This window comes from Meriones unguiculatus, chromosome 20 (genome assembly GCF_030254825.1).
Source record: "Meriones unguiculatus strain TT.TT164.6M chromosome 20, Bangor_MerUng_6.1, whole genome shotgun sequence".
Lineage (NCBI taxonomy): Eukaryota > Metazoa > Chordata > Mammalia > Rodentia > Muridae > Meriones > Meriones unguiculatus.
The window spans coordinates 71907010-71934962 of NC_083367.1; the positions used below are offsets into that span (position 1 = coordinate 71907010).

The 27953-nt window shown below is 40.9% G+C and overlaps 1 protein-coding gene across 1 annotated transcript in view; it reads right to left on the reverse strand.

Moving 5' to 3' along the window:
- Nucleotides 1–497: 497 nt before the first annotated feature.
- The window catches only part of Samd5 (sterile alpha motif domain containing 5), a 417785-nt gene continuing 390329 nt past the window's right edge, over nucleotides 498–27953 (reverse strand). The window contains exon 2 of the mRNA XM_060373701.1: nucleotides 498–3272. Coding sequence (XP_060229684.1) covers nucleotides 3222–3272 — 51 coding nt within the window. The 3' untranslated portion in view covers nucleotides 498–3221. The remainder of the gene's footprint in view (nucleotides 3273–27953) is intronic.

Genomic DNA, 27953 nt, shown 5'->3' on the forward strand with positions numbered 1-27953 from the left:
TGCCAGCTGAAGGACAAATACAGCCTAGTTAGGAGGACATGCCAATGGAAGAGAGCTAAACCCAGAGTTTACTAGAAAAGTCTGTGACCCACACTCAAACCTTATCTGAGTTCAGAGAGGTCTCAGCAACATGCATATATGACCCAGCAAGTCACTAAGAAATGATAGCTCAAGCTCCTTCGTGTATCTAGCCAGCCTATCGCGGGGGGTGTAAGTGGACTGAGTCTCTCAGTCCAAGCCTTCAGGAAGATGAACTTCCTCCTCCTCTTTCTCTTTTCCTCCTCCTCCTCCTCCTCCTCCTCCTCCTCCTCCTCCTCCTCCTCCTCCTCCTCCTCCTCCTCCTCCTCCTCCTCCTCCTCCTCCTCCTCCTCCTCCTCCTCCTCCTTCTCCTCCTCCTCCTCCCCCTCCTTCTCTTTGGTTTTCTGAGATTGGGTTTCTCTGTGTAGCCTTCGTTGTCCTGGACTCGCTTTGTAGACCAGGCTGGCCTTGTACTCACAGAGATCTTCCTGCCTCTGCCTCCCTGAGTGAGTGCTGGGATTACAGGTGTGTGCCACCTCACTTGGCAAGAGCTGAAGGTCTTTGTTTTAATTGTGTGTGTATGTATGTGTGTGTTTAATGGAAGAAGACCATTTAAATGAGAGACTAAAATTTGTTCATCAGCAAATCCAGATTTCCTTACTTGGTATGGTGAGAGTTCACAAAGATTAGTTTAGTTCTAGAAACAAGCTGTTTTGTTTGTTTTTTTTTCCTATACAATGAACAATGTGTAAATTTCAATACCCCTCTCCCATCCTCCAATTCTCCTGAGACACCTGATTTCTACACCATGCCTCAGATCCCCTCTTGCTTTGTGACCATAGTAATTTTTAAGACTGGCATTTCCCATGACCTCTTCTTTGGTATTGTTGTTTCCTAAGGACAAGGGGACATTGCAGTTCTCATTATCAGTACAATATGGACACAGTCACTAAAGTGAAGAGATTAATCACAGAGCCTCTCAAGATTCAGTACCATTTTTCAACACCCTTGGTCATATTTGGATTATATGATGAATGCTATGTGGCAAAATGAATGTAATATAATTAAAAATTTAATGTTGAAGAATTATAATATCTTAGTTAATGGTATCGCGCATGAATTTTCAAGCATGCAGAAAGGAATGTACAGCTATCACTCATACAATCATGTAGAAATCTGGCATGGTCATTAAATGTAGATGGTTACATTGGCATTTTCTAGTATGACAAATACGGATATCTGGAATGAACTCACAGGCAGAGACACTATTGCATCTGATTGCAAAGTGGAAGACATTCATAATGGAAATAGCATAGAATAAATCATGAAATCTACATTAAAAATAGACTCTCACATTAAGTATTTTCAAGTTCCTTTCATAGTGAACATAAAGCCAAGCCACCTTGTCAGATCTGCCCTTTCAGCATGGTGTACCTGAATAAAATGAAAAGAATTTAAAAATAACAAAGGGCGATCTCATAGCCAAACAGGGTTACAGATTAGAACCACATCTTTGTGTTACTGCTGCCTGAGCTAACTGGATGGAGTTAAACAGGCTGCTTTGTTCACTCCTTGGTTGTTCCTCCCTGTCAGGAGAGTGGTGTAAATACGCAGCCCCTGGCCTTTTCAAACCCACACCGCCATATTTCATTTATGGCATCCAATAAGGTCAAAGGCAAAGAATAAAAACTACCCACAAGGGCTAACTTTGTCAATTTAAAATGTGCCTCGCCGTCCAGCCCATTGTTAAGCAAGCTGTTCATACCACGTCTTGGTTCACATATCTGTGGGGCTCTGATAGGCTTCAAAGTCTCTGGGAAAGCCCATGCAAGTCTGAAATCTAACCCCCTTCACCTTTCCATCTTTATGTCTCCTGTTTTCTGATCTCTTTAATCCAGAATCTTTAATAGAAAAATTCTACTGCGACATTGGAAACAGCAGGGACTCCGAATCCCATTATGGGTTATTTAAAGCAACATCTGTAGTCTTTTGAACATGTCAAGAGCAAGTTAGGTGACCTCTGGGGACTCTTCTTCAAACACGTTCTATTAAACACATAAACACAAGTAAAACACATTTTAAGGTCTGATTATAGAAAATTCTCCCCTGAAACCAAGCTAGCTCTTACTGCTTCAATGAAAGCCTGTTCAAGAAAAACAAACAACAGTCCAAAATCCTATATACATCTCAGATTAATTAATTAATGTAAGAGCAATTTCTTCGTGGATAAGGAATACGAAGGAGCAGATTTTAGAATGTAGCCGAGCCAAGTCCATTGCCTTAAAGGCACAGATGTCTACGCCAGAACCAAGAGCCTGAACAAATAATGCAAGAAAACCACATGCAGGTGAGGCTCCCTTTACTTCAAGCAGGCGACAGCAATAATGGCATCTTCTACGTCATCTCCAAAAAGGAGAAGAGTCCGTTATCAGAAACAAAACCACCACCGTCATTTACATTCTACTATGACATGTATGAACCGAAGCACTCAGGGTTTTTGTCTCATTTCCTTTCCATATTATGCCTCAGTTGTCCTTTTAAAGGAGAATTATTAGCATCAACAGCATTACCTAGAAAGATGCCAATTCCTGTCATTAAGTTACAGAAAGAAATCCATAACACAATGCATATGTGATTATAACTAGAGTGGTGGGGGCATACCAGATTTTATAACTTAATAGAAATGTTGTAATAGAGTAAAACTTAATGATTGTGGGTAGTCCCTCTAGTCCCCCAATATTGTACAGACAAAGTCATTATGTGTGGGAGGAGGAGACTGGAGGATAACAGAGAAAGCATGAGAGGAACACAGCTACTATAGCAGAACAACATAGTTCACATAAGTAGCAAAATCTTAAATAAAATATCTCCATCTGGAGCTTAAATGGTTTTATAATAATCAGAATGGGAGGCATTTAGAAAAGCCCAAATGATGACAGAAAGAAGCTTAAAAAATTATAAAGAAAAGAAAATCCCTATAAAAAGAATGTCTGAAAGGCAAATTTCATCAACACTTAATCAGTCACTGAGCCTTCTCCCAAAAATAAGAACAAAGTGAGTGACAATTCCAAAGAATGATCTCCCAACAAAGTCCCTCTAAGTTAGATTTAATATGCATCAGCTTTCCCACTAAAATGCAACTTGTGTTTTTCCCTTCTCATGTAGTCTTCAAGCAGCACCAGCTCCCACAACAAAGCCAACACTTACCAGACGATCAATATTCCCTGAAGCAACGAAGGAAAAATACCACTTACCTAGGAAAAGAAGAGAGAAATGCAGAGATTAAGGCACTGTAGCTTAAAGGCAATCATAGCACTTTGCAGATTATCTGAGTCCCTGGACTGCTGGTATTTTCATAGTGAGCCTCATTAAGGTTTTAGAAAAAAAATCAAGATTTAATTTATTTGTGCACAAAGGGAAGTTGGTGAGAAGTGAGGAAGTCTTCCTCCGTTGATTATCATGAAATCCCCTGTGAGTTAATTTCACTCTAAATCAAGGTGACACATTACCTTAGGTGGTCTAAATGGGTGGAGAGAGGGAGGGAGGGAGGATGTTAACAAAAATCTGAAAGGAAAATGCTTTACTTGTCATAGTCAGGGATTCAGGCCCAGAAAAGGTTTACAATGACTTTTTGTCCAGTTATTGAAGATTCTGCCTCCCTGAACAAGAGTTCTCCACTACCTGCTCACATTCTGTGGGCCAAGTAGTTCACAGGGTCAATGTCAAAAGTTTTGAGGAAGAAGACGTACAGTAGATCATTGCCTTCTAAGGTCTCAGATCTATGATCATGAAATGACCATCCTGGCTTTTAGTTAACTAATTAAAAATGTTTCAGTGTACAAGTTACACAAACTGTAAATAAGAATAATTTGTATGAACCTTCTCATTTTGATTCCTATTTTTTTTATAATGAAAAACTATGGCTCCACTACCCACCAGGTAACAAGATAATAGCATGTACTAGAAATTAACTCATATTTAAAACTGTTTGCAGTGATAGTCTACAGTATATAAATATTTCATTTGTTCTATTCTTATTTTTTAGAATGCAGAAGAGTCTTTCTTCTAAAGCCTTTAAGTCTTGTGAATATTAAAAAAGGAATTTATAAAGAAATAATGGAATAAGAAATACATCTGGGAGTTGACCAAGAAAAAAAAAGTTGAGAAATGGTTTATAGGAGAAAGTAACTATTGCATTTCCACCAAAAAATTTATAGTTGCTTCCTTCATTTATTCAGGAGACATCTATCAATGTCTTTACGTATATAAAAGTTGAGCATAGACATTGCACTGATAGCAGATACTTACAAAAGCAGCATTGATATCAACAACAATCTCAAAGTTCAAGGAAAAAAAGGATGTTTTTATATCAAGATTGTGGAAAAGAGCTGTGTGTAACCAGAAAAGTATAAATACTGTGCTATAGAGGGCATGAGCCAGAATGATAGGAAAAGTTTGGTGGGTGAAATGTGAAAATACACACAAAGATGAGAGATTTTGGGGAGGGTGCTTCAAATGATTCCTAGGTCATGCTTGCTACAAGTATGGGAAATTGAGATGAAGTAAAGACTCTATACTCAATTATTGGATGGCAATCTTAGCTCTGGAACAATTCTAATAAAATGTAGGAAGAGGGATAGAAAGGCAGATGAGGGCTGTGCATAGTGCCACATGAGGCCTAGCACTCTTGAATTCTTTCTGCTCTCATGGAAATTACATGGCCACAAAAGGACAAAAGTCTTCATCAGTATGTAAAGGAGCTAGAACAGCTGTGTCTGCTTACTTTTCTTAGTACCTATTGTGTCTGGTTTGGGACAAATTCGCTGAAATCCAAATCTTGTTTACTTTCAGGGATGCGCAAGGTTGATATGCAGTCTCACTGACAGTCACTCACAGAACTTGGAGAATGGGACCTATGGGACTGCTCATCTCGCTTGGCCGATACTACTCAAGTGTTGCTTCCGAGAGGCAGTATCTAACTTTCATCAACTCCTCTTCCACACAGCCACTTACAATTACTCTTTAGGGACTTTCATTATTTGAAGAATATGACCTTCCACCATATCCCTGACATCAGATCCAATAAACCCACCATCTTGGGTAAGCAATATTTTGTCTGTTACTTGGTCATATTTAATCCCTTTACATAAATTTCTTTATAAATTTCAGATGAGTGTATGGTATGTATGTATGTACAGGTAGACAGTCTTTGAAGGTTAAAAGTCTGGAACAATTGGGACGGTTATTGGATATAATTTAGTTTCTGTGTATGTAAGAGTCTTATAGGGAAAACTCAATGTGATCACAGAGGTAGAGATGAGAGCCATGGGTCTAAAAGCTGAGGGTGGCAGTGATTGTTAAAGTCAAAAGAAGCCAAGAAAAATCAAAGTAACTTGGTGGGGGAAAGGTTTATTTGGCATACAATTCTATTGATCACTAAAAGAAGTCAGGACAGAAACTTAAATAGGGGAGGAACCTAGAGGCAGGAGTGGATGGAGAGGCCATGAGAGGTGCTTTTTACTCTTGCATCCCAAGGCTTGCTCAGCCTTCTTAAAGAATCCATGAATCAGCTCAGTTATAACACTACCCCCTCTGGCTAGGCCCTTCCCAACAATCACTAATTAAGAAAATGTCCTACAGACTTGCCCACAATCTGATCTTATGGAGGCATTTTTTTTTCCAATGGAAGCTGCCCTCCTTTCAGATAATTCTAGCTTGTAACAAGTTGACATAAAACTATCCAGAACACTTCAAAAGGAGTGTCCAGAAGGAACTAATCCTGCCAAGATCTTACTTTTCTACTTCTAGCCTCAAGGAGGACAAGGTAATCAACTTCTGCTGTTTACACAACTTTGTGGTACTCTCCTGAAGCAATTCTAGGAAATGGGCATGCATTTGTTAAAAAAAAAATAAAAAGGAAAAATTCTGAGAGTCACTGTCAGACTAATTGGTAGTTTCTACAGATATGAATTTGTATTAGTTTGGGCATTCTGCTGATAGTGATACTAAGACAGGAAGAAATATGCAAGAGCTTTCTTATGACAGGTGTTTGCCAAAGGCTTTAGTGGAAACAGAGATGGACAAGGAGAGAGATAGAAATCTGAGTGGAAGTGGCCAACACTTCTGAGAGGTGGAAAGACCATTGGAGACTCCGTAGCCTCTCCCGAGGGAGCATCCTTGCCTCCACTTGCAGCCAAGAGCAGCCAGAGCCAGGCTTGGACTATGACCTTTAAAGGCAGCCATTTTGGTTTTGAAGATAAAACTTAGCAGATAATATAACCTTATAGCTACTACTTTGTTCTCTTCTCCTAACCTACCTATAAAATGTTAAGGTTTCTGTTCTGGGATTTGTATTCTCAACAAGACAAAGGCTAGAAAGATGTATCCATGGGATATAAGCGTCTGTGTGCTTTGAGGTTATGTTATTTCCATTTGCTCTGCCTCTCCCTTTACCAGAGAATCAATCTCCACCTGATGGTAATCAAGCGGAGGGAGCAGTCCCGCTTTCCTTCACCCTTCGGTCTAATTGGGAATTCTCATAGCAAGCCCATTAGCATGCTATGGTTACCAGCCTACGGCGGTAGCTGCAGATTTTCCTCAGGGAGGTTTTAGCCAACAACTAACAGATCAATGCCTGTGCTTTGTAGGAGATGCGGTGTTCCCATAGCCACCACGCTGACCTCTTCATTATGGCTGGAGGAACTTCCCTCCATCCCCAAGCATTTAGTCACACAGACATCATGACCACTAAAGATCAAACAGGACATGTGACTACATCCTGCTCACATTTGCTTTCAGTTTATATGTTCTCAGGGATCTATAGTGCTCAGATGAGGCTCAGGGAAAGAGTGATTCTCTTCAAATCAGAAGCTCCCAAATCCAGAGCTTGAGGCAATTTAGTTCTGGTTTTTGTTACCTCACCTTATCAGTAAATACTACAGATCAGTAAATGACCCCATTTAGAAAACTACACATATCGGATGTGTGCATGCGCCCACCCGCAATCAATTGATGTGAGCTTGTGATATGCTGCATTCCAAGGTACCATGTTCATGTCAGTTAATACATTTCAGAAATATTTTACTTTCGTAGGTTTTTTGCTGTGAAATAACATTCTCACTAAGTTGTTCTTATTGCAAACTAAACCAAGTGCATCACATCAAGAACCAGGATGAAACCAAGTAGACTCTTTTGAAATGTGCATGTGGTTAATGTCCCTAGGTTTTGTTCACAAATGCTAATTTCGCATGAAAGGAATGAATACTGTGCACCTCAAATGCCTCTATTTCGGTACGAGTCATTACAGTGCTGTGTGGTGAGCCGGAATCGAAGCCGGCAAAGGCTGCCGTGCTATTAATTCAGGGCTTATTGTTACACATACAAGCATTTTTGGAATTCCAGTGCCAGCGAGGGTTCCTGCTACCCAGAGCCAAGCCCTCCAGAGGGAAAATCTGCCAGAGCCCTTTTAACCACATGCCTGTAGGAATTTGTGCACTTAATTAAATGCACAGACCAAGCAAGCAGCAGAGGCAGTTTATTCACACACATGTCACGGGATCAACAGATGGCATTGCATTAGGGACTGAAACTCCCTACACACCCTGAAGAACACATTGAACACAGGTAGCTATCACCTCTAATATTCTTTATGTACATGAAGAAGAAAAAAACACACATAAGTGGAAGAAAAAGCCTATATGATGTTTCAGTCACCAATTTTTCAAAAACAAAAAAACCAAAACGAAAACAAAGCAAAAGTTAGAGCAATTGCCATAGCAAGACCTCCAAACATGTTTCTAGCAAAGTGTTAATAATCGCACTCACTTTGACCACAAGATGAGGTATCCTATACAACATGTGATATTTGCAATAGTTGATGATCTCTCAGGGCACATCCTGAAAGGATTTGGCTCCGAGGATTTTCCTGAGATCACAGTTGCATCAGAACAGAACAGTGCCGTGTACTGATGCTAGGAAGCCACACTTACATCCACAATGATGGCAGCGGGAAGACACGTAGCAGGTTGGCCGTGGTGAAGAAAACTTTAGGGAGAGTCCAGCATCTGGCATTCATACTCTTGCGTGTGACTTCCTTCAAACCCACTGAATACGAAAGGCACACCACTCCTCAGTTAGATAATAAAAGACCCAATTATGTTAGCATGCTTTACATGATAGATAATATAAAGTACATGCTAATGTACTTTATTGTGTGCATGTGCTTATGCATGTATTGATGCGTGCGCATGCGTGCTGCTGGCTTTGAAGATAAACCTGCCCTGAATTCAGAGAAATTCAAAGCAAGGTCTCTAGAAAGAACCAGACTGAAAACTTATTGCCAGAAAGACCACACCCAGATTAAAGAATTGTAACTTTCACTCTACCTTCCTTTCCATGTTCTAATGCCAACTTGCATGAGAGGAAGAGGAACAGAGGAATGGGTCAAACACCAGTGACTAATAATTAAATAGATCCACTCTTATAGTGAAGTGTTCATTGGGTTAATCTGAGTTGGTTCAAATATCAAGGAGGTAGGAACAGGTAAGCTGAGAGAAGGTAGGGGAACTCTCTACTCTTTGCACCATACTTAAATTCTGCATCTCCTCCATTTAGCTTCCTTGGGGATAGAATACTTACAATACACTGTTGATAGGAATCAAAGTGTCTTCCTGAGCCCTGGAAGCCATTTTAGCAATTGAGAAGGGGGTCATGGGAGTCCTGGATTCTGCAGGAGAATTAGGCAGATGTGTGGGTACCCTGAACACTCAATTTCTAGAACTAACATCTGCTGAGTTTGTGGGCTTGTGAGATAGAGATCTTAACCTGGTAAAATAGTTTCAGAATTTAATTTAATTATTGCACAATTAACTAGTTGGTTGCATTGGAGAAATCATTAGAGTTGGAGAAATCATTGGTATGAAGAAAGTCACAATACTTTGGTGCCAGAATACTGAGAAAAAAAGTTGTTTATGTCAGGTCGAATACTTCTCCTCTTCTGATGCCAGGTCCTATCTACTCAGTTGAAGCAACCCACTCTAACATACTAACATTTCACTTCTCTATCCCAATCCTAAAAAACAAGGAAGAGGTTTTAAATCACCAGTTGGTACCTTAGTGGCCACTGATCTTTCATTATTTAATAGGTTAATTGGCACAAAATAGATGCTCAGTAGATATTCGTTGAGTGAATGAAAAGAATTACTTTGTCCTTTGACATTTTCTTTAATAACACCAGCAATCAAAGTTCTTTAATAGTGGTATTAATGACAAATGCTTCTTCCATGGTTTTCAGACAAGCTATGTGAATCATGAAGAGACCACAGCTTTGCTAAGCACAGATTAGTGAGGAGTAGGACTGCTCCCCTCCCATCACATGCCCACTAATGTAGATTAATCTCCCACTGTAAGCCAGTATTTCCTAGAATGGAACACAAGGCGTAGGTTCATTGACGACTCAATCACCTCTTGAATTACAAAGAATTTTCACTCCGCTTGCAGCTCTACTATTATTCATAAATGACTCAACTTAACCAGCCATGAATTTTCCCATGGACAGAGTCCCAACTGTTACAGAGTGTTTCAGAGAGCTGCAAGCACTGTTTCCTAGGAGTACTGTGTGTGTTTGAGCACACATAGACTAATTTTAAGTTTTTATTTTTTGTAAACCAAGCACTTGGACAAAGCCCTAAGTAATTTCTATTTTTTTTCTAAAAGGACAGTATTAACCCTTAAATATTTCTATCAACTTTTGGTCCATGGACTCAGAATTGTTTAGTCCTCTGGTTATTAATAATATCACCTCATGTTTTACTGAAAATAATTCCATGGTTAGTCTAGCTTCGGTTTGAATAATTCCACTGAGGTGTGAAGTTCATTATCCCGAGCCCAGCTGCATTACTGTGAAGTAATGGTCTATGCTTCCTGCTCCCAAGTCTGAAAAGCAGGGCTAGTGCTTGGTACTGACTTTCCAGACAGTCTTCTTCAATAAGCCTAATTCTGGAAACCAGCAGATCGTGCTGCTTTATGGCTGGGCACATTTCCTGTGTTATAGACCATACATCCTTGCTTAGTATGGGCTTGAGTTTCTTTGTATCTTAAGAATTTTGAGACTTTATACCCTCCAAAAACAAGGTTCATGTCCTTGGATGTGGCTGGTTGAATTTCAAAACAATAGGAGTCTGGGGTTTATTTGAAGGTCTTACTGTTAATGTCGGCAAAACCCCCTTATTCTTTATGGGTAGTGTTGAGATGGCAGAGACGGAGCTGAGTTGGTGGCATTGTGGCTATTGGCCCTGGCCAGTCAGATGATCAGATCCCAGGGACATATGAGCAGCAGTTTTATCTTTCTGTTTTCATATGTCTATGGAAAACTGGGCCTGCTTTCTGTCAGCTTTATCTATCTGTGTCTTCCCATCTTCTTCCTCCAACACATATGCACAGTCTCTGACAATGTTTATGACATCTATGTGAAGGCATGAATTTTGGGATCATGTAAAGTATAACAAGGGAAAAAAGCTTTCCTCAGGTTTCAGAAACATATTCACCTAAGTGAAAAATGTCTCTCAAACATATTTTGGCAAAGAACCTATAAGTGATGAACGGAAGGTGAGGAATAAACTAGAGGGCAATGAATTGCTTTTTGACCCTGGAGGTCTCCTCTTTCTGCTTGTGATAAAGCTGCTATAGAAAATCATCTCATTTTAACCTTCATCATAGAGGTCATGATCAGACCAGAGAGGCTAATGGACTAAGAAGAGAAAGATGGCCCAACAACCTTTCAAACTCTGCCTTGCTTTCCTCTAATTGTGGCTGCTCTTCTCCTACATCAAGAAATCTCTAGTGTCTGTGAATTTGCTCTGTATTATACTTTCTCTGGTGTCAATAGGTCCCCTCTTAAGTGCCTAATCTGACAATAATGGTGGCTAGCAAGTTGTGCAGTGTTGCAGGATCTTCCTAGCGGATAAGGCTACCAAAATGCTTTCAAATTTGAATCTTGTATACACTGGTTTTTACTCTTTACCCTTTCTATGTTTTCTGATTCTCATGGAAAACCTGAGTGGGCCTTGAGATTGCTAACATGGTCAGATGTTATAGAAATATATAAGATATAGAAATATAGAATTTGGCTCTGACATATTATCTGGAATATGTCTTGCCAGTCTGTTCTACCCTGCCTTACAAAGGATGGCAAATTGTAAAAGCTCTAGGAAAAATTGTAAAAGCTCTAGGTTGTCCAGTTGGCAGAGAGGTCTCTTCAAGAATGATGTATTTGAGCTCCTAATATGGTATCTCTTTCCCTTAAAACAAATAGGAGGATGTTTTTATACCCATTAATATTTTCTTAAGAATTCTTCATGAGGATGAAAATATTTTAAAATTCTGCTTCAATAGAGAGTACAAGAGGCCAATTTCTACGTTGTTAGGCCTGAGACATCTACGACAGCCTTACTAATGTAGTATGCCAGCCTAAGTCTTCCTTCTCTACTTCTGTTCTATAGTAGAAGGAAGGACGAACTATTTTTTTTAAAGTATTATAATCTTTATTTCTTTTTTTTATTGTGAATGGATATTTTTTTAAATTTTTCATCAATTACACTTTATTCATTCTGCATCCCCCCATAAGCCCCTCCCTCCTCCCCTCCCAATCCCACCCTCCCTCCTTCCTCTGCATGCATGCCACCCCTGCACAGATGTAGCCCAGGGCAGTTCAGAGTCCAATTGGGTTACATAGTAATGTGAGGAGGGACTGCCTCTGACATAATCTGATTGGCCTGCTCTTTGATCACCTCCCTCTGGGGGGGAGCAGCCTTACCAGGCCATAGTAGAAGGACGAACTATTAATCACCGGTGAAACAGTAACCTAGAGACTGGGGAAAGAGATCAGTGAGTAAAGGACAACCTGTGTCTATAACCCCACCCTGGAAGGAAGCCACGGACCCTGGAAGGAAGCCACGGCATCCTTATATCTTGTTGGCATGTCAGTCTAGCTCAATAGGCAAGATCTAGGTTTGGTGGTGGACCTTGTCTCAAAAGATGAAGTGGAAAGAGGTTGAGGAAGGCACCTGACATGGACACATAGACACCCATTCATATACATAAGGACACACAACAGTAATCCATGAAGATTGGCCTGTGTCTTGGGTAATCATGCCATAGGATAACCCCACAAAAGAGTAATTTGGCGTCTACACTATGCTTATTTTATAAAATAATTGATGTTAATCAGATTTCTCAGGCTATATATGTATAGTGTTCAAATCTGTAAATTTATTTTCAGAGAAGTGGGTTTCCTTATGTAGATGGAGACTAAGATTGAGAAAATTCTTTCTTTGGATCATACTCATTATTTAAAACTTTTTATTGATTCTTTGTGAATTTCACCTCAGGCACCCCAACTCCACTCATTTCCTGGTCCTTCCATATCTACCTCTGTCCTTACAATTCTACCTCCAAAGAAAACAAAAACAAAAATAAAAACAACTAAAAAAGAGAAAAACATCTTATTGTTGAAGCTGAATTATGTCACGATATGTTACACCATATACCCCTTTGCCCAAACAACTTCACTTGTAAATATTAATTGCAATGAATCATTGATCTGCTTCAAGGCCTCTGGATTCTTCTAATGGCTCCTCACTGCGGCTCCTCTCAGATATCCTCTTGTTGCCCTGTTTCACGGACATCCTGCAGCTTTGATTCTGTAGGATCAACCCCTTCACGCACTCCACCAGTTTATAGATGGGGTAGATGTTGGGGTGGGCCAACGCAAGGCCCTGGATCTGAGCCTGGGTGGTAGCTGTGTTGTTCAGCCAGCTCCTCTGCACCACAAGAGACAGTTCTGATGCTTTGCCCAGGGAGGGGCAGGGGCAGGGGCAGCTCTCCTGCTTGTGGCAGACAGCAAAAGGCAAGACTGGCTCTCTTGAGCCCACGTGATGGGGTCAGCACTCTTACACCCATTCCACCAGGGCCATCTCTCCCACACTGCACAGGCAAGGGTCAGGGCTGGCTGAGTGCCACAGCCAGTGTGTTACTGGGCCAACTTTGCACAGCCCTTTGACATCAAGATGGCTCCAGAAGGCAGCCTAGACCAGGGATATCAGCATGGCCTTTGACGGTAACATGGACCATGGATATCAACACAGAGCCCTGCTGCTACAGAGCTACAGGCTCAGACATAGCCCTTAGTGGCAGAATGGGCCAGGACTTCACCATGGCCTCAGGTGTCCACATAGGCTACCCGCATCAGGCTGACCCTCACCACCTTTGTGTTTCCAGTTCCACTGCTCTTCATAATGCACACACCATCTCTCTTTCACATACTTGCTTATCTTAATGACACCTCTGGGTGTCTCCAGCTCCTGTGCCCACCACCGTGTCATGGCTGCTGTGTCTCTGGGTGTCTTCAGCACAGGCAGCAACCACATACTCATTTTTCAATTTTTCCTTCCTCCAGGAGCCATTAGGTGCCAAGGGTCCTCAGGTTGGAATAAGAATGCCTATTCGTATCCCCACCTGTAATGGAAAGTCGAAGGGCCCAATTTTCTAAGTCTTATGCAAGTAACCATAGCTATTGTGGTTTTGTAAGTACAATGGCCATGTCACATCTAAAAGAGCAGTGTTCAACACTTCTTACCATCACCCAGAGCCTATGTTCTGACCCTTCTCTAATTATACGTACTTGGCAGTTATCTTGGTAGATGAAAACCTGATGTAGTGGTTTGAATTTTAGTCCTACAAAAGATAGGTATGTGTCTGAACCTCTGGTGCCTTAAATTGAATTTCTTAAATTCAGAAATATAGATGTATGGGCTGATTTTTTTCATCAACTTGACACAAGCTAGAGCTATCAGAGAAGAAGGAACTTCAATTGAGAAAATGCCTCTGTAAACAGGCCTATAAGCAAGACTTTGGGATATTTTCTTAATTAGTGATTGAAGTGTGAAGGCCTGGCCCATGCTGGGTGGTGTCACCCCTGGCCAGGTGTCCTCAGGTATATGAGAAAGCAGGGTGAGCAAGCCAGTGAACAACACTCCCCCATGGCCTCTTCATCAGCTCCTGCCTTTGACTTCATGCCTCACATCCCTGCTCTGACTTTCCTAGATGATGCACTACAAAGTATAAGCCGAAATAACTTTTCTTCAAGTTCCTTTTAGCCATGGTGTTTTATAACAGCAACAGAAGCCCAACTAAAGATAATGGATCTCACAGAAGCAAGTAAGGATCTTAGGGTGAGATCAATCTAGATTTAGGATGCAAAATGTATCCTGAGTCCAATAGTTTTTGTCTTTTTAAGAGAAAGACAGTGAGACAGGAAATACAGAGTCAGAAATGAGGAACAAATCTTGGTGAAGATGCACGTCGAGTTTGAAGAGGTATGACCACAACCAAAGGCTGCCAAGGATACAAGAGACCCCTTATAGGAACCCACATCACCTACACCTTGATTTTGGACTGCAAAAAACCAAAACCAAAAACAAAAAAAAACCCACAAAAAACAAAACAAACAAAAAACGACTTTCATGGCTTTGAGCCAAGAAAGCTGTGGTAATCGACCATGGGAAACTAAAGCACTCCAATGCTGTTTGACACGTCCTTTCCTGCGAATTCAACTCTCCCTTGCCTGTCACTGCACTTGAGGAATGCTCTTTCCTTCAGCTGTCAACAAATGTTTACTGAGGTCAGTTCACTTATGACCTGACCACCCCATATCTCATTTTTCCATGGTTGGGGCCAAACCAATCTAAAACCACATGTCTGCCACTCCTACTAGGGATTCCTAGGAGCTGTAATCTAGTGTGGGTGTAGGCAGGTCTTCTATGTGCCTGATCTGCTTGTCTTTCCTTTTTTATCAGCCTGCTGTTGGGTCTCCTGTGAATGGCTCTGTTCATTAAGAATGCTTAATAAATTCTTCCAGCCATGGACAGTCTGGTCTATTTTTATCAGGAAACCAGAGCCTATCATGAATTAGAAGTTATATCTAACAATTTGAACTATAAAAGAGTTAGGGGAAACATAAGAACAGGTAAGAAACCAGTAGCCCTTAGCAGTAATAAACAAATACTACATGTTTTTGAAGGACAGCAGGAATGTTTCCCTGAAGAACCAGTGGAAGGGAAGCCTGGGGTCTGTGATCTCCAGGTTGGCCTTTGTTCCCATAACCATCAGAGTCTGCTTTTCCTAACTGATGAGCAGAAAATGATCCAAGAATTCTGTATGCCTTCTCTAAGGTCTTACACAGTTTCCAGGTCTTCAGATTTGTTCTCCCTGCCTCCCCGGCCAAACTGATCAGGTTAATGCTCAAGAATATCATCAGACAGGTTTTGGCTAAAGCCACTCACCCGAGGTGAATGTGTTGCTCCCTATCACAAACATTTTGGTCTTGTGGAGTACAAATTTTGCATTTTAATTTTCTTTAAGATGTGGGTATACATGTGTATCTGTGTGCATACATGCATGCAGATTCCCATGGCAGCTTAAAGAGGGTTTGATTCTTGGAGCTAGAGTTACAGACAGTTGTGATCTGCCTAAACACGTGGAGACCTGAATGTGTGTCCTCAACAAGAGTTATATTCTCTTAAACTCTGAGCCAACTTTCCAGCCCCTGACATACAATATTTGATTCATAAAATACTTGCAAAAATTTTTCTTTGGAAACAATATAACCCCTGAATGCCTATAGAGGAAAATACACCATGTTAAAATGAGGTCCACCATGGTTGGTTTACCAAGGAAGAAACTGCTTTAAATAGTTATTTATATTTTCCTCCTGGTCTGTCCACTTCTTGTTTTATTTTCCATCACATCATCCTCAGATGACAGACTGCCTTTATGGAGTAGGTTATTTATTTGTTTATAACCTGTTTCTTCCAAGTCTAATAGCAATTCATGAAAACAAAGAGTTTTGTTTGCTTTGTTAATTTCTCTTAGCACCAATACTCACGGCAGTGGAACACAACAACTAAAAAAAATATCCATTAAAAGGATGACTGGGATCAGAGGCTCTTGCTGTCTATTATATACCAGGCTTGCTTGGTAGGAGTTGAGGTGTCTGGGAGATGTGCCAGGTTATACTAAAGACCACAGAGTGTCCAAGGGAAGGTGGGAGGGAGGATAGCTATAAGCAGGTGGTGGACTCAGTGATTAGAAGAGTAGGATGAGGGGGTACATTGTGTCATAAGGCATCAAGCAAAAGGCGGAGGAGTTGTCTGATATGGACTGGTGCTTACCTCATCTTTACTTCAGGTTTTAGCCACTTTGAGCCTCCCTCCAGGCCATGTGATGCCACTGTGAAGATTGACTAGTAACACTGTCATGTATGAGTGAGCTTGAGAGGTGAGAATATGCAGCGGTACCAATCCAAGCTCTTCCATGTCTCCACACCCCAACCCATCGCAAACCCAAAAGCAAGGTTTGCATCTGTCTTTTCCAATACTGGGGCAGGCCAGTTACAAGAGAGGTACTCAGGATGTGTGAGTGTGTGTGCTTTTGTGTGTTGTGTGTGAGCATGTGTGTGAAAGCACAAATTACATTATAAGCTAGGACCCGTAAGATGTATCTTAGCTGTTCATGATACAGTTGCTGTCTTGACGTTTGTTTTAAAGCAAGCACAAGTCGTGTGAAATTTAGTCATACCCTTTCACCTTTGGTCTCAGTAGAACTTCCCATCCCTGTGTGGCTCTTTTCAACACATTTGTTTTTCTTCTCATACCCCCAAACCCCTAAACATCTCATGGTTGCTGCTGATAACAAAACCTAATGCCCAAGTCCAGAGTCACATGGGTAAGCTCCAACCTTTGCTCATTTGCTCTTTAGACTAGCCAACCTGCAAATCCATATGTGCGAGCCCAAGGGGAAACACCCATACCATAAAAGATGTCCTTCAAGTATCTCTCTGCTGCCGTCTCAACTTCCCAAGCCCTCTTTTTGTCATCCATTGGTTGAGCTTATTGTCACCTCTAGATTTTTCTGAGTACTTCTGAGACAAATGAGGGAACTTACCTCTCCTAAGGCACAGGACAAGTGTTAAGCAATGTAAACTATCTCTTAAATTACTACTATGGTTAATGGTAAATTCTTTCATTTACATTGTAAACACCCCTTCTAATGTTTCCGTTCCCATACATAAAGAAAGATGTTGGAGATGGAACAATTTGGCTCCCTATTGAGGGAGCTACTGGACTCTCTTGCAGCCTGCACAGCCTTGCGCAAAAGAAACAGCAGTTAAATTTCCAGCTGGACTATGCTTATGCCTGTGCTAGTGATCTCAAACATGCCACAGATGCCTATAGAAGTACAAAGAGATTGCAATGAGTTTCCTGGGCTTCTGAGTGCACACTTTAGCCAGCATTGTTTGCAAGAGTTTGTGCAGAACTTTTGTTTTAAGGAGCCTCGATGAACTCTTTCTATGTTGGCCAGTGGGGGCACCCTTCTTATGGAGGGATTCCTGTGTCTGATATTACGAGGCAAAGCTAAGAGGTCATTGCTGTTAAGGGCAAGTTGTGATTGGTCCAGAAACAGTGGCTGTAACTGGTCCAAACCAATTACATTGAATGAGCTTCTTAGGCTCATTCAATGTGTTATCTGGGAAATATTCTCTTGTGTTTCCTGTGGTGGCATAACAAAAAGGCCCAAGAAAACTTCACTCAAGTAAAGTTTTAGTAGTGTGGTCCGAGCTGGTGACGCGCAAGGGGCAGTGTGCTGGTGGGACAGTAAGCAGGGCCCTCGGTGGTGGCTTGACTCATTGGGCTCAAGGGGGTCTCAGAGTCTCACTCTTGGATTCTGACTCCTGGCTCTAGACTCTGAACAGTCAAGTTCTCACCCTCCTGCAAGCAGTTTATGAACCTCAAGCACTAGGTTCCAAGCGCTGTCTATGAGCAATTGTTGCTTGACATATGAAGATACAGTGGATTGGCCTATTGCCAGTAATCACAGCCATCTACTTGGGTTTCATCCACCAAGGACAAGCATGCCTAAATGATCCTGGCCAGCCATGGCACCCAGTTCCTTAGTTGCTCATCACATGCCCAGACTCCCGAGAGGTGTAAAGTGCACTTTCTTCCACCCTAGTAACCACTGAGTTGTAGAAGACAGTGAAGAAGTAACTGAACACTTTCAGAGACTCCAGGGCAGGAAACACAAGGGAAGCCGAAGGAGAGACATGATACAAAAGTGGAGAGTTAGTAAAAGATTGTAAGAAACTAGAAAGGAGAACCTTGAGGCCAGCATCAGAAGAGATCTAGGGAGCTGCTTAGTCTTCAGAACGAAGGACCTAAAGACTCCACCCTGACAACTAGAAACGTTAGTAGATTCTAAGCTTTGCTAACAATTCTTACATCCAAGGCCTGAATATTTGGAGACTGTAAAACTAGAGAGAACCACTTGCAACTTGCCTACTGCTGGCTACCACACACAAGGGAGGATAAGGTGCTGGAAACCGCTGATTTGTATCGGGAGGCTAAAAGAACTGCAAGCTAGCTGACTTATGATGAGTGAAGCCTCATCAACATCTTCAACCTGGTCAGAGGTCTTTTAGACAACAGCTAGCCTGACTTAAAGACATTCACAGGAGAGACCCCACTATCAATAAATTTAGTAAAAAGCACAACATTTAATCAAAGGCTGCTCAGCATTCTGTTGCTAGAAACAAGAGAACTTGTCCTAGTTTCATTTATTTCATGATGAAATCCTTAACCAGAAGTAACTCAGGGAAAAGATTTATATGTCTCACAATTCCAGGTCATAGTCCATCATCGCAGAGAAGTCACTGTGTGAAGAGCTTGAGCTTGAATATGTCATATCACCTTCACAGTTGAGAGCAGTGAGAAATGGACACATCCATGCTGTCTGCTTGTTGCTTTATTCTTATACTGTTCAGGGGTCACTGCCTAGAGGATAGTGTCATCCACAGTGTGCTGGGTCTTCTCAGGTCATAGGTCACTAACTAAAGCAATCCCCCACAGACATTTCCACAGGCCAACACGACACAGACACTTCTTCAGTTAGGCTCTCTTCTTAGACAATTCCAGGTTGTGGCAAGTTGCCAGAGACAGAGCATCACTGATACATTCTACAAGGAGCACAGTGTTCGCAAAGCTGTAATATTTGATAATGCAGTTACTATCTATCGCTTTTTGGAAAGTTTCATAACTAGAATAACTTCTGCCTTAGTTTCTTTTCTTGTTGCTACAACACAGTATCCTGACAAAAGTGACATAAAGGAGAAAGGGCTTATTTTGCCTTTTAGTTCCAGAGGAATATGATTCATCAAGGTGGACAGGGAGGGTGTGGTGTGAGGTCAGAAGCCTGGCTGGTCACACTGAATTCACACTCAGGGAGTTGAACATACACAGAAAATGGGGCCAACTCATTAAGCCTCACGGGCCATTACACTGATCCATGTTCTCCAGCAAAGCTCCACTTCTTTCAAAACAGCACCACCAGCTGTAGAAAGTGTTCAAGCATAAGCCTGTGGGGGACAGTTCATATTCAAACCACAACACACTTATTCCTCATCAGTGCAGACAGCAAAGCTTTACATCAAAATGCTCTTTCTCCTCTCCACATCATCTTTAACATCCTATGCTTATAATCCAAGTGTGAGTGTGTTTTCTATCACACTCTAAGTAGGTGAGGGCACTGTGCACCCTGCCTCATCACAGGGTGTATGTTATGGGGAAGAAGTAAATCAGAGGCATACATCAGGAGGGGTGTAGGGCACACCCACAGCAATGACCTTTAAAGGGCAGTATTAAGCACCACGACAGCAAAACCAGCAAGTGAATGATCTATGAAAGGTCATTTGCAACCAGACAATATTTCCTATTTAGGCACATAACCTGGTGCCTTTTGATACAGTTCTCTTTGAGGTGATGTAATTTCTAAAACATGGACTAGGCACATTTCCTCTGCTCTGTAATGAATAGCCTCAATTTGAGCTCCTGGTAGACCTGATATCCCTAAATTACAGTTCCTGTAATTCCTGTTGCTTTTAATGCTGGTTATACCAAAGTGACATTTGTGTTACTCTGGGTTATTTTGAGGGGTTATGGAAATTTATATTGTTTAGAATTACAAAGGGCTTGTGAAAACACTAGAAAGGGCTAATCTTAGAGAGAATCATCATTTACCTGACCTTACAGAGCACGGAAGGGTAGCTCAGTTCCAGGTCCCCTCACCCGTTGCAATCTCCATCCTAAATATTAAGGAACACAGGGCATAACATTCCCTAATTAGGAGATTTTCTACAGCAACACAGTAATTTTATATCCTTTTACTACCTCCCACCCACTAAATTCCAAAGACCTCTAGCTTTGCCCTCCTGCATCCCAACCTTTTCTCACTCCATAGCCACATCTGACTACTCTTGCCTCTCAATCTAAACAGGCTGTTTCTTGCTCTCCACTCTGTGTTCATGACCTCAATTTGCCAAATCTATTGTCTAAGGTGAATGTTGGTACTTCTCATTCTTCTCTGTGGGATGAAATTTTCTGTACATTATCCCAAAGAGACCTGAAGTAAGTATGTAAGCTGTGACATGGTTAAAGACACACGCTTCCGCTGAAGGGCTGACTCCTGTTGCCCTGGGTTAAGTCTTCATCTTTTGCCTCCCTCTCTTTATAGTGTAGAAAAAAAAATACTGATTTGGCAATGTTATCATAATATTGACACAGAAAGCAGAGTAAAACACTGCAGCCACTGGATGATCCTTTAACAAACAAACCTTTGCATGAACAGCCTCTGTCTGGGTGTGTGCAGTGAGCACACGCCAACATCCTCTGAGGCTATGTGTAGCTGTGTGAGTGTGGCATGCATCTCTTCCTCTAAGATTTAACTTCATCCTTCCCCATCCCAACACACACAGATGCACACACACACAGACGCGCGCGCGCGCGCGCGCGCACACACACACACACACACACACACACACTCCACTCTAATAGCTCTGCTTTCACTTCAGGAAGAAAGAGAAGAGGCTGTGTGTGGTAGAACATTCCTGAACTTCTAGCAAAAGGTTGAGGCATGAGGATCCCCATTTTAAGGCCAGTCTGAGCTGCATAGTAAGACCTTGTTTAAAGGTGGGGAAGGTGTAACAGAAAGATGATTTTATTACTTATGTGACTGAAGTGTTGTTTTCTGGATGCTAGCTGTGAAAAGTAAAAATCCCTAAGGGAATTCTAATGACATACCTGCAAGTCATTCTGTGAGTACTGAAGTAAAACTGATGCTCTTGGGTGCTCCACGCTGTGGGTGAGATCACTTGCATGTGAGCTAGCGTCAAGGTTGTCAGCAGGCTCTTGGACTGTTCCCTCTGGCTACCCCAGATTCTGGCTCTCTGATGTGAGAGAGAGCCGTGTCCCCTGAAGTGTTTGGTGCAAGCTTTGCTCTTGCCTGTCAACACCTCTGTGCTTCATCTTGCTCACTTATAACACAGGAACACTGCTAGTCTGCCCTAGTCTACAAATGTGCCATATATAACGCTAAAACAAGGCAACGGAGAAGCAATGTTAGGGTCCAATTCAGTGCTATTATAAAAAAAAATCATCACATTTCTCTATCTCTTTAAGTAAAACAGAAATGAAACATAGATATAGAGGATCACTTTGGAAAACATTTAGAACACAAAAATGAGGTTGCTTTAAGGTGTCTTCTCATTTAAAATGCCAAGAAAAATGTTATGCTTGAACTGTATGTTTTTATGTAATATATCACTGCATCATTGAATATTTTTGATATGCAAATTGTTGATGAAACCAAATATGAAAGTCTTGCTCATTGATTGCCACAGGCTTTTGTACAATAAAGAGAAATGCACAGTAAAATTAGCATTCAAAGAACGTTCTTATCAGAAAGAACAGCCTGGCAGCGTGTTTCCTTGCTCTGCAGCTCAACAAAAACTTCTATGACATTCTATAAGTTAAATACGAATTTATTGATTTTTTTTCCATTCCTTGCTCAGAAACACAGGGCAACAAACAGAAGTGACTCTGTCAATGTGATTTAAACAACCCAAATATTAATTTCTACAATGTTCCTTTTGAGATTCCACAAGATGATATAGAATAAGTAGAGTACAGTTCTGAGCGGGGCTGGATTGTCAGAGCCTTGGATTTGGATTTTGGTTCTACTGAGCTTAGGTTCTGCAGAGGAAACAAGGTGTATATACAAAGCACAGGTGTGTTTGGCACAGGAGGGTTGCAAAAGGAGGGGATCTGATTTCTTCTGAGGTAATAGAATCTTTAGGGCCCATTTTTTTCTCATATTAGACACAACATTTTGTTTTTCTTTCAAATATTTATTTTTTAATCTTTTAGAATTACGTATATAGGTCATATGTGTCTAAGAGTTTGCATGTGTATGTGAGTACAGATGTGGGAGGAGTCCTGAAGAGATCCTTGAACCCTGGAGCTGGAGTTACAGGCAGTTGTGAAACATGTGATGTGGGTGATAGGAACCAAACTCAGGTACCCTCTAGGACAGTGCATGCTTTTAACAACCACTGAGATATCTCTCCAGCCCCTTAACCCAGAACCCAAACCATCTGCATCACCTAAGCCAGCATACTGTATTCTTAAAGGATAAGAAAGAACAGGCAATTTATGATCCCATTCTATCTCACACAGAACACCCTTTTGCACCAGGAATAACAAAAAAACTTTCTCTCCAAATCTGCAGAACAGAAATTTCATCTGTTCTACTTAAAACGATGGGAAGCTGCATGGTCTTGAATCAGATATTCTCTAGGAGAATTCTCTAGAGGAAAGTTTTTGAAATGTGTGGGAGCACTGTCTTGTTTTGGCAAGTGATGGGGATTTCCAGTATCACTGGCAACTTCCAGAGATGCTTATACATTCCACAGTGTGCACAGAGCTGCAAACAATAACAAACTGACTCTCATGTAATGGGTGTACGTCCTGGAGATCTGTGAAAGTGAATCAGTTTGTCCGTCATTTCCTAACCCCACAACTCTACTTGGCTGCAAACACAGTTCTAAATTATTTTGGACAATAGATTTTAAGATGCTTTGAATTCTCTAGAATTTCAAAAATATATATGTATATACATACATATCTTTTAATTTTTAGCAAGATTTGTTCAAATATTCGGAAAATTGAATGAACAGTGTTAGTGAGTCTAGTAGTACGGCATTAACCACTTATATCACAGGCATGTTTTAGCCTGTGCATGTAGCTGTCATTTTTATAGAAACTGGGTTTGACTATGAGCTATGTCTGCAAGTGATGGCATGTCCAAGCATAAAGATTGAAATGCCTACCATTATAATTATGATTTTTCCTTTCTTATTAATCATATTTAGTTTTAATTTGAGGGAATGGACAGCAGTTTAAGAGCACTTGCTACGCTTGGAAATGACTAGAATTTGGTTCCAAATACCCGCATGATAGCTTATAGCTGTCTGCAACTCCAGTCCCAGCAAATCTGGCTACCGCTTCTGGCTGTGCAGGCCCTGCAAACACATTCCACACACACTCGCACACCGGTAAAACACTTGTACACATAAAATATACACTTGTTTTTAAATCTTAAGGAAATGTAGGTAAATTGAAAAAATGCATGTAAACTATATTATTTCTGAATCACATTTCAGGATAAGAAAAGGAAAATGGGAAGTATTTATGTTGCAAAGGACTTCTGTATCTACCAGGGTTGAGACTTGATGGCACAGAGGAGAAGGTGCATCAGGAGAGCTAGTTTCTCCCATTTTGGTCAGCCATTACATAGTTTTGGAGAAGGCACATAGTTTCCCTGAACTCATTTCATGGAAATCAGTGGGCTGGACTAGATCTTTATAGCAGGTTCTAATGAAATCTCAAGTCCCTGGTTTGGGTATTTGCTTAGGTTTGGGATTGCTTAAAGCCTTTACAAAAGTAGCAAAAGTCCAAACATACCTGGCCAAGGTAATACTTGATTTTTTCTTCTGCAGATAGCTACGATTCAGGACTTTATGGAGGGATGGTTGAAGCAGTCCTTTGTAAAACATTATATTGTATAGCCATTAAAATTATGCAACCTTCAAAATTTTATTTTAGGCAGAGTCTTACTCTTTATCCATGACTGCCCTGAACTAGCTATGTAGACCAGGCAGAACCTTAAAACTGCAGAGATCCACTTGCTTCTGCCTCCCAAGTGCTGAGATAAAAGACATGCACCACCACAGCTGGTACTCAAAGTTAATACTGAAAACACACAAAAATAAAAAGATACTAAACAAAAACTAAAAAAACAAAACAAAACAAAACAAAAAACAACTTTGAGTTTTCTAGAGAAAACACACACACACACACACACACCACACACACACACACCACACACACACACACCACACACACACACACCACACACACCACACACATACACACACACTCACACACACACATACACACACATACACACACACACACACACACACACACACACACACCAGGCAGTGCCGTTGGGCTGGAAGACTTTTGTTTTTTTGTTTTGTTTTGTTTTTAATCTCGGTTTCTTCAGTTTTTGATAGTTTCTACAATAAGCCTTGATTATTTGGGAGAAGCTAAGTGTTTTAGGGAATTAACCTGCTATAGGATAATAGTATGACTGTCTGGTTTAAACAGCAAGGATCTATTTTTCACATACTGAGGTCTGAAAGTCCATCATCAGCTCTGGCTCAGTCCTCTTCTGGGGGTACAGACAGACACCTTTCTGCCTCTGTCCATGATGAAGAAAGAAAAGAGAGAAGCATCCATCCTAACGTCTCTTCCTGGAGGGGCACTAATGTTCTTCATGATCCGTCACCTCCTGAAGGCCCTGTCTCCGCACACCATCATGCTGGGAGGGGATTCAATATAGTTCCTTTAGACAAAAGATAGTCACTAATGTTCCTTGTCAAGTGGTATTTAATCATAAATTTGCTTCAACATATTTTTGTTTTAAAAGTTGATTTATTTATTTGCCTGAGTACATATATTTTTAATATAGCCTTTCTTAATAGTTAATCATTAACACTGTCTTTAGGCCACATTTTTAAAAAGGTACAGATTTATTTTATTTTTATTTATAAGTCTGTTTGTCTGTGTGAGTGTGTCTCCATGTATGCAGGAGCCCACGGAAGCCCTGTATACCTGATATGGGTGCTGGCAACCAAACATGGGACTTTGGACAAACAGCCAGCAATACTTACTGCTGAGATATTTTTCTAGCCCTCCAGCTCACATTTGTAAATATTAAGCTTCATATATAATTAATAATTTAAAAGGAACTTGAGGTAAAATTAAATTTATATTTACTACAGTTCTATATTTAGAAGCTGAGTTCTTTAAAATATTAAATCAGTTATCATGGTTAGTATGGATTTGTCTTTATCTTAGTTTTGGTTGGTTTATTTACATATATTGAATTTGTATTTTGATTACATAGTGAGTGCTTGACTAGGCCAAATTAAGATTTAAACTTTTCAGTGGTCTTATGTTCTTCAAAGCACAAGGTACATACATGAGTATGGAGGAAAAATGTCAAATAACAGTAATAAGAAGCTCTTTATAACTGGGTTAACTTGCTTTAAATTAAAACTATTCCATCCTATAACCTCATCTTTCCTGTAACCTGATCAAATGGCAGTGTAGCAGCCACAATCTGGTTACTTAAAAATTAGGCTTAAACCACAGCCCAAGAAGGTAGAGGGAACCCCATTGTCAAACCAGTGGTGGCTGGACTTACCAGTATTGACTGGGTTGGGATCAGGGAACTCTTTTTCAGCACCCCATGCCATCACCACTGAAACTGACTTGAGAGCAGAAGTCCTCAGTTATCGCAGTGTCATTTCTGTTGCCGTGATAAAATATGCCCACAAAGGCCACTGAGGGGGCAAAGAGTTTATGTGGCTGACAATTGTTAGAATACAGTCTGTTACCACGGGAGAACAGAGAACCTGAAACAGCCAGTCAGCTCCACAGTCCAGAGCAGAGAGAATAAAGTGAAAGCATGACTGCACATCTGTGTTTTGTATCGTCTCCTCATCCGCACGAACCACGCAATGTCTGACTAGCGGAAGAGGTCTCCCATATCAGTAAAGGCAATCAAGATCAGGCCACGTGACAACCTGATCTAGATAACTCCTCTTTGAGAATCTTTCCAAAGTGATTCTAGCTTGTACCAAAGTGTGACAATTAAAACTAACCATCATACCAGACATTACAAACACACGGCCAACAAATGTGTCCAGCGAGGGAAGACGTGGGAGAAGAGGCCTCTGTGTCCTTTGTCCAGTTTCTTCACAGGAGACAGCTGCTCCTGGTAGAAAAGATGTCCTTGTAAGTTCCCTACTCTTAACACCACATGGCCAAGCTGTCCGAATACTGTGTAAACCTATAGCTCTGCTCTAAACCATGACCCCGAAGACAATTCTGGGAACTGAACCTGGGCCCTCTATAAGAGTAGCAAATCCTCTTAACCACTACGCCATCTCTCCAGCTCCCAAGGCAATTCTGGAACCACATCACGAATTGAAACAAAGCACTGCATATCAGTACCTCTGGAATGAGACAACCTGCCCGGGCACACATTCTAGCTAGCAGCTAGCTGTAAACACGAGTTTCTCAACCTCTCTGACTTAGTTTCTTTCATCTATAGAATGTGATTAACATCTGACATAACCTATTCCTATCACAACAGAAAACAATGCAATACCAAAGCCTCTGTCAACGGTGCAGTGCTGAATTAATACAATCTTACATAGTTTCCTTCTGTAGTCATCCAAATGCATAAACCATAGCAAGGCCTTGGCACCCTCATTGATTACCTAAACATAATTATGATAATTGTTGATTTTCTATTGACAAGCCCATAATTGTCCTAAATTGATTGGCAATGATGTGGTATATACACAGAAACAACCGTCTAATCCCACACTAAAATTCAAGGCCCATAGACAAAACAGTGAAGAGCATTTGTTCAGCATATCAACTAAATGATTATACATCCACTGTTGTCAGATTTGGACTTCATACAAATCCACAGTCCATGGATCCCTGTTAGATACGATTTGTTTAACCTCGCCTGTTGTTTTCCTTTTGCTTGAATACCCCACACACAATGGTGGAGACAGGCAGTAGCTCCAGTTGTTCCTCTATTGGTTTGTTTGCATGTTGGATTTTTTTTTTTTAATCATCGTTACTTTGCGATTTAACAGTAGGTGGCTAATGGAAATGTTATTCTCGGCGGTGGCAGACTAAATCAGTGGGAAGTGAGCGGGTGGGTGGGGAGAGGTAGGGAGAAAGAAGAAATGTGTTTACACTTGAAGATGTCATGTGAAGCAGCTGGAGCCCCCAGCCCTTGATGCTGGGACAGCCGTGAGCTTTGAAGAACCCATCTACACTATTACCCGCTCCTTCACACTTAGGAATCTATTAATTTACAATTAGTTGTATGGATTTTCTAGTAGATTTGTAATTTCTGTAATAATTTACAGGGCACTGAAGACATTAACTATGCCCCTTGGAAAGATAAGCATTACTGAAAGAGTAGATCCCAGCACGAGTTATTGAGCACATCATTGAACGTCTGGGTTTTTAGCTTTAAGTTCTAATTTAATTACAGTAGAACTGATTGGAGAATTCCATTTTATTATCTGAGAAATATCCTCTCTCACCCTAACCACACTCATAGCCATAAGATTTTTAATAAGAATTCTAACTTGAAATGCAGATTATATATATTTGAGAATTTGAGAAGGGGGCATAGTCATATTTAGTGTTAAAATCAGAGAAACTTCTCCTAACAATCTACACATACCAGAAGCTCTTCTCCCACCCCCACATTACAAAAACGTAACATTAGCATAATACAAAGATGCATGCATATGATTTCAATTATTTAAATTATTTCAGTGTCCCGAGACACTCAAGAGAGGGACTGTGGAAGGAGGGAGGCAGGATGAC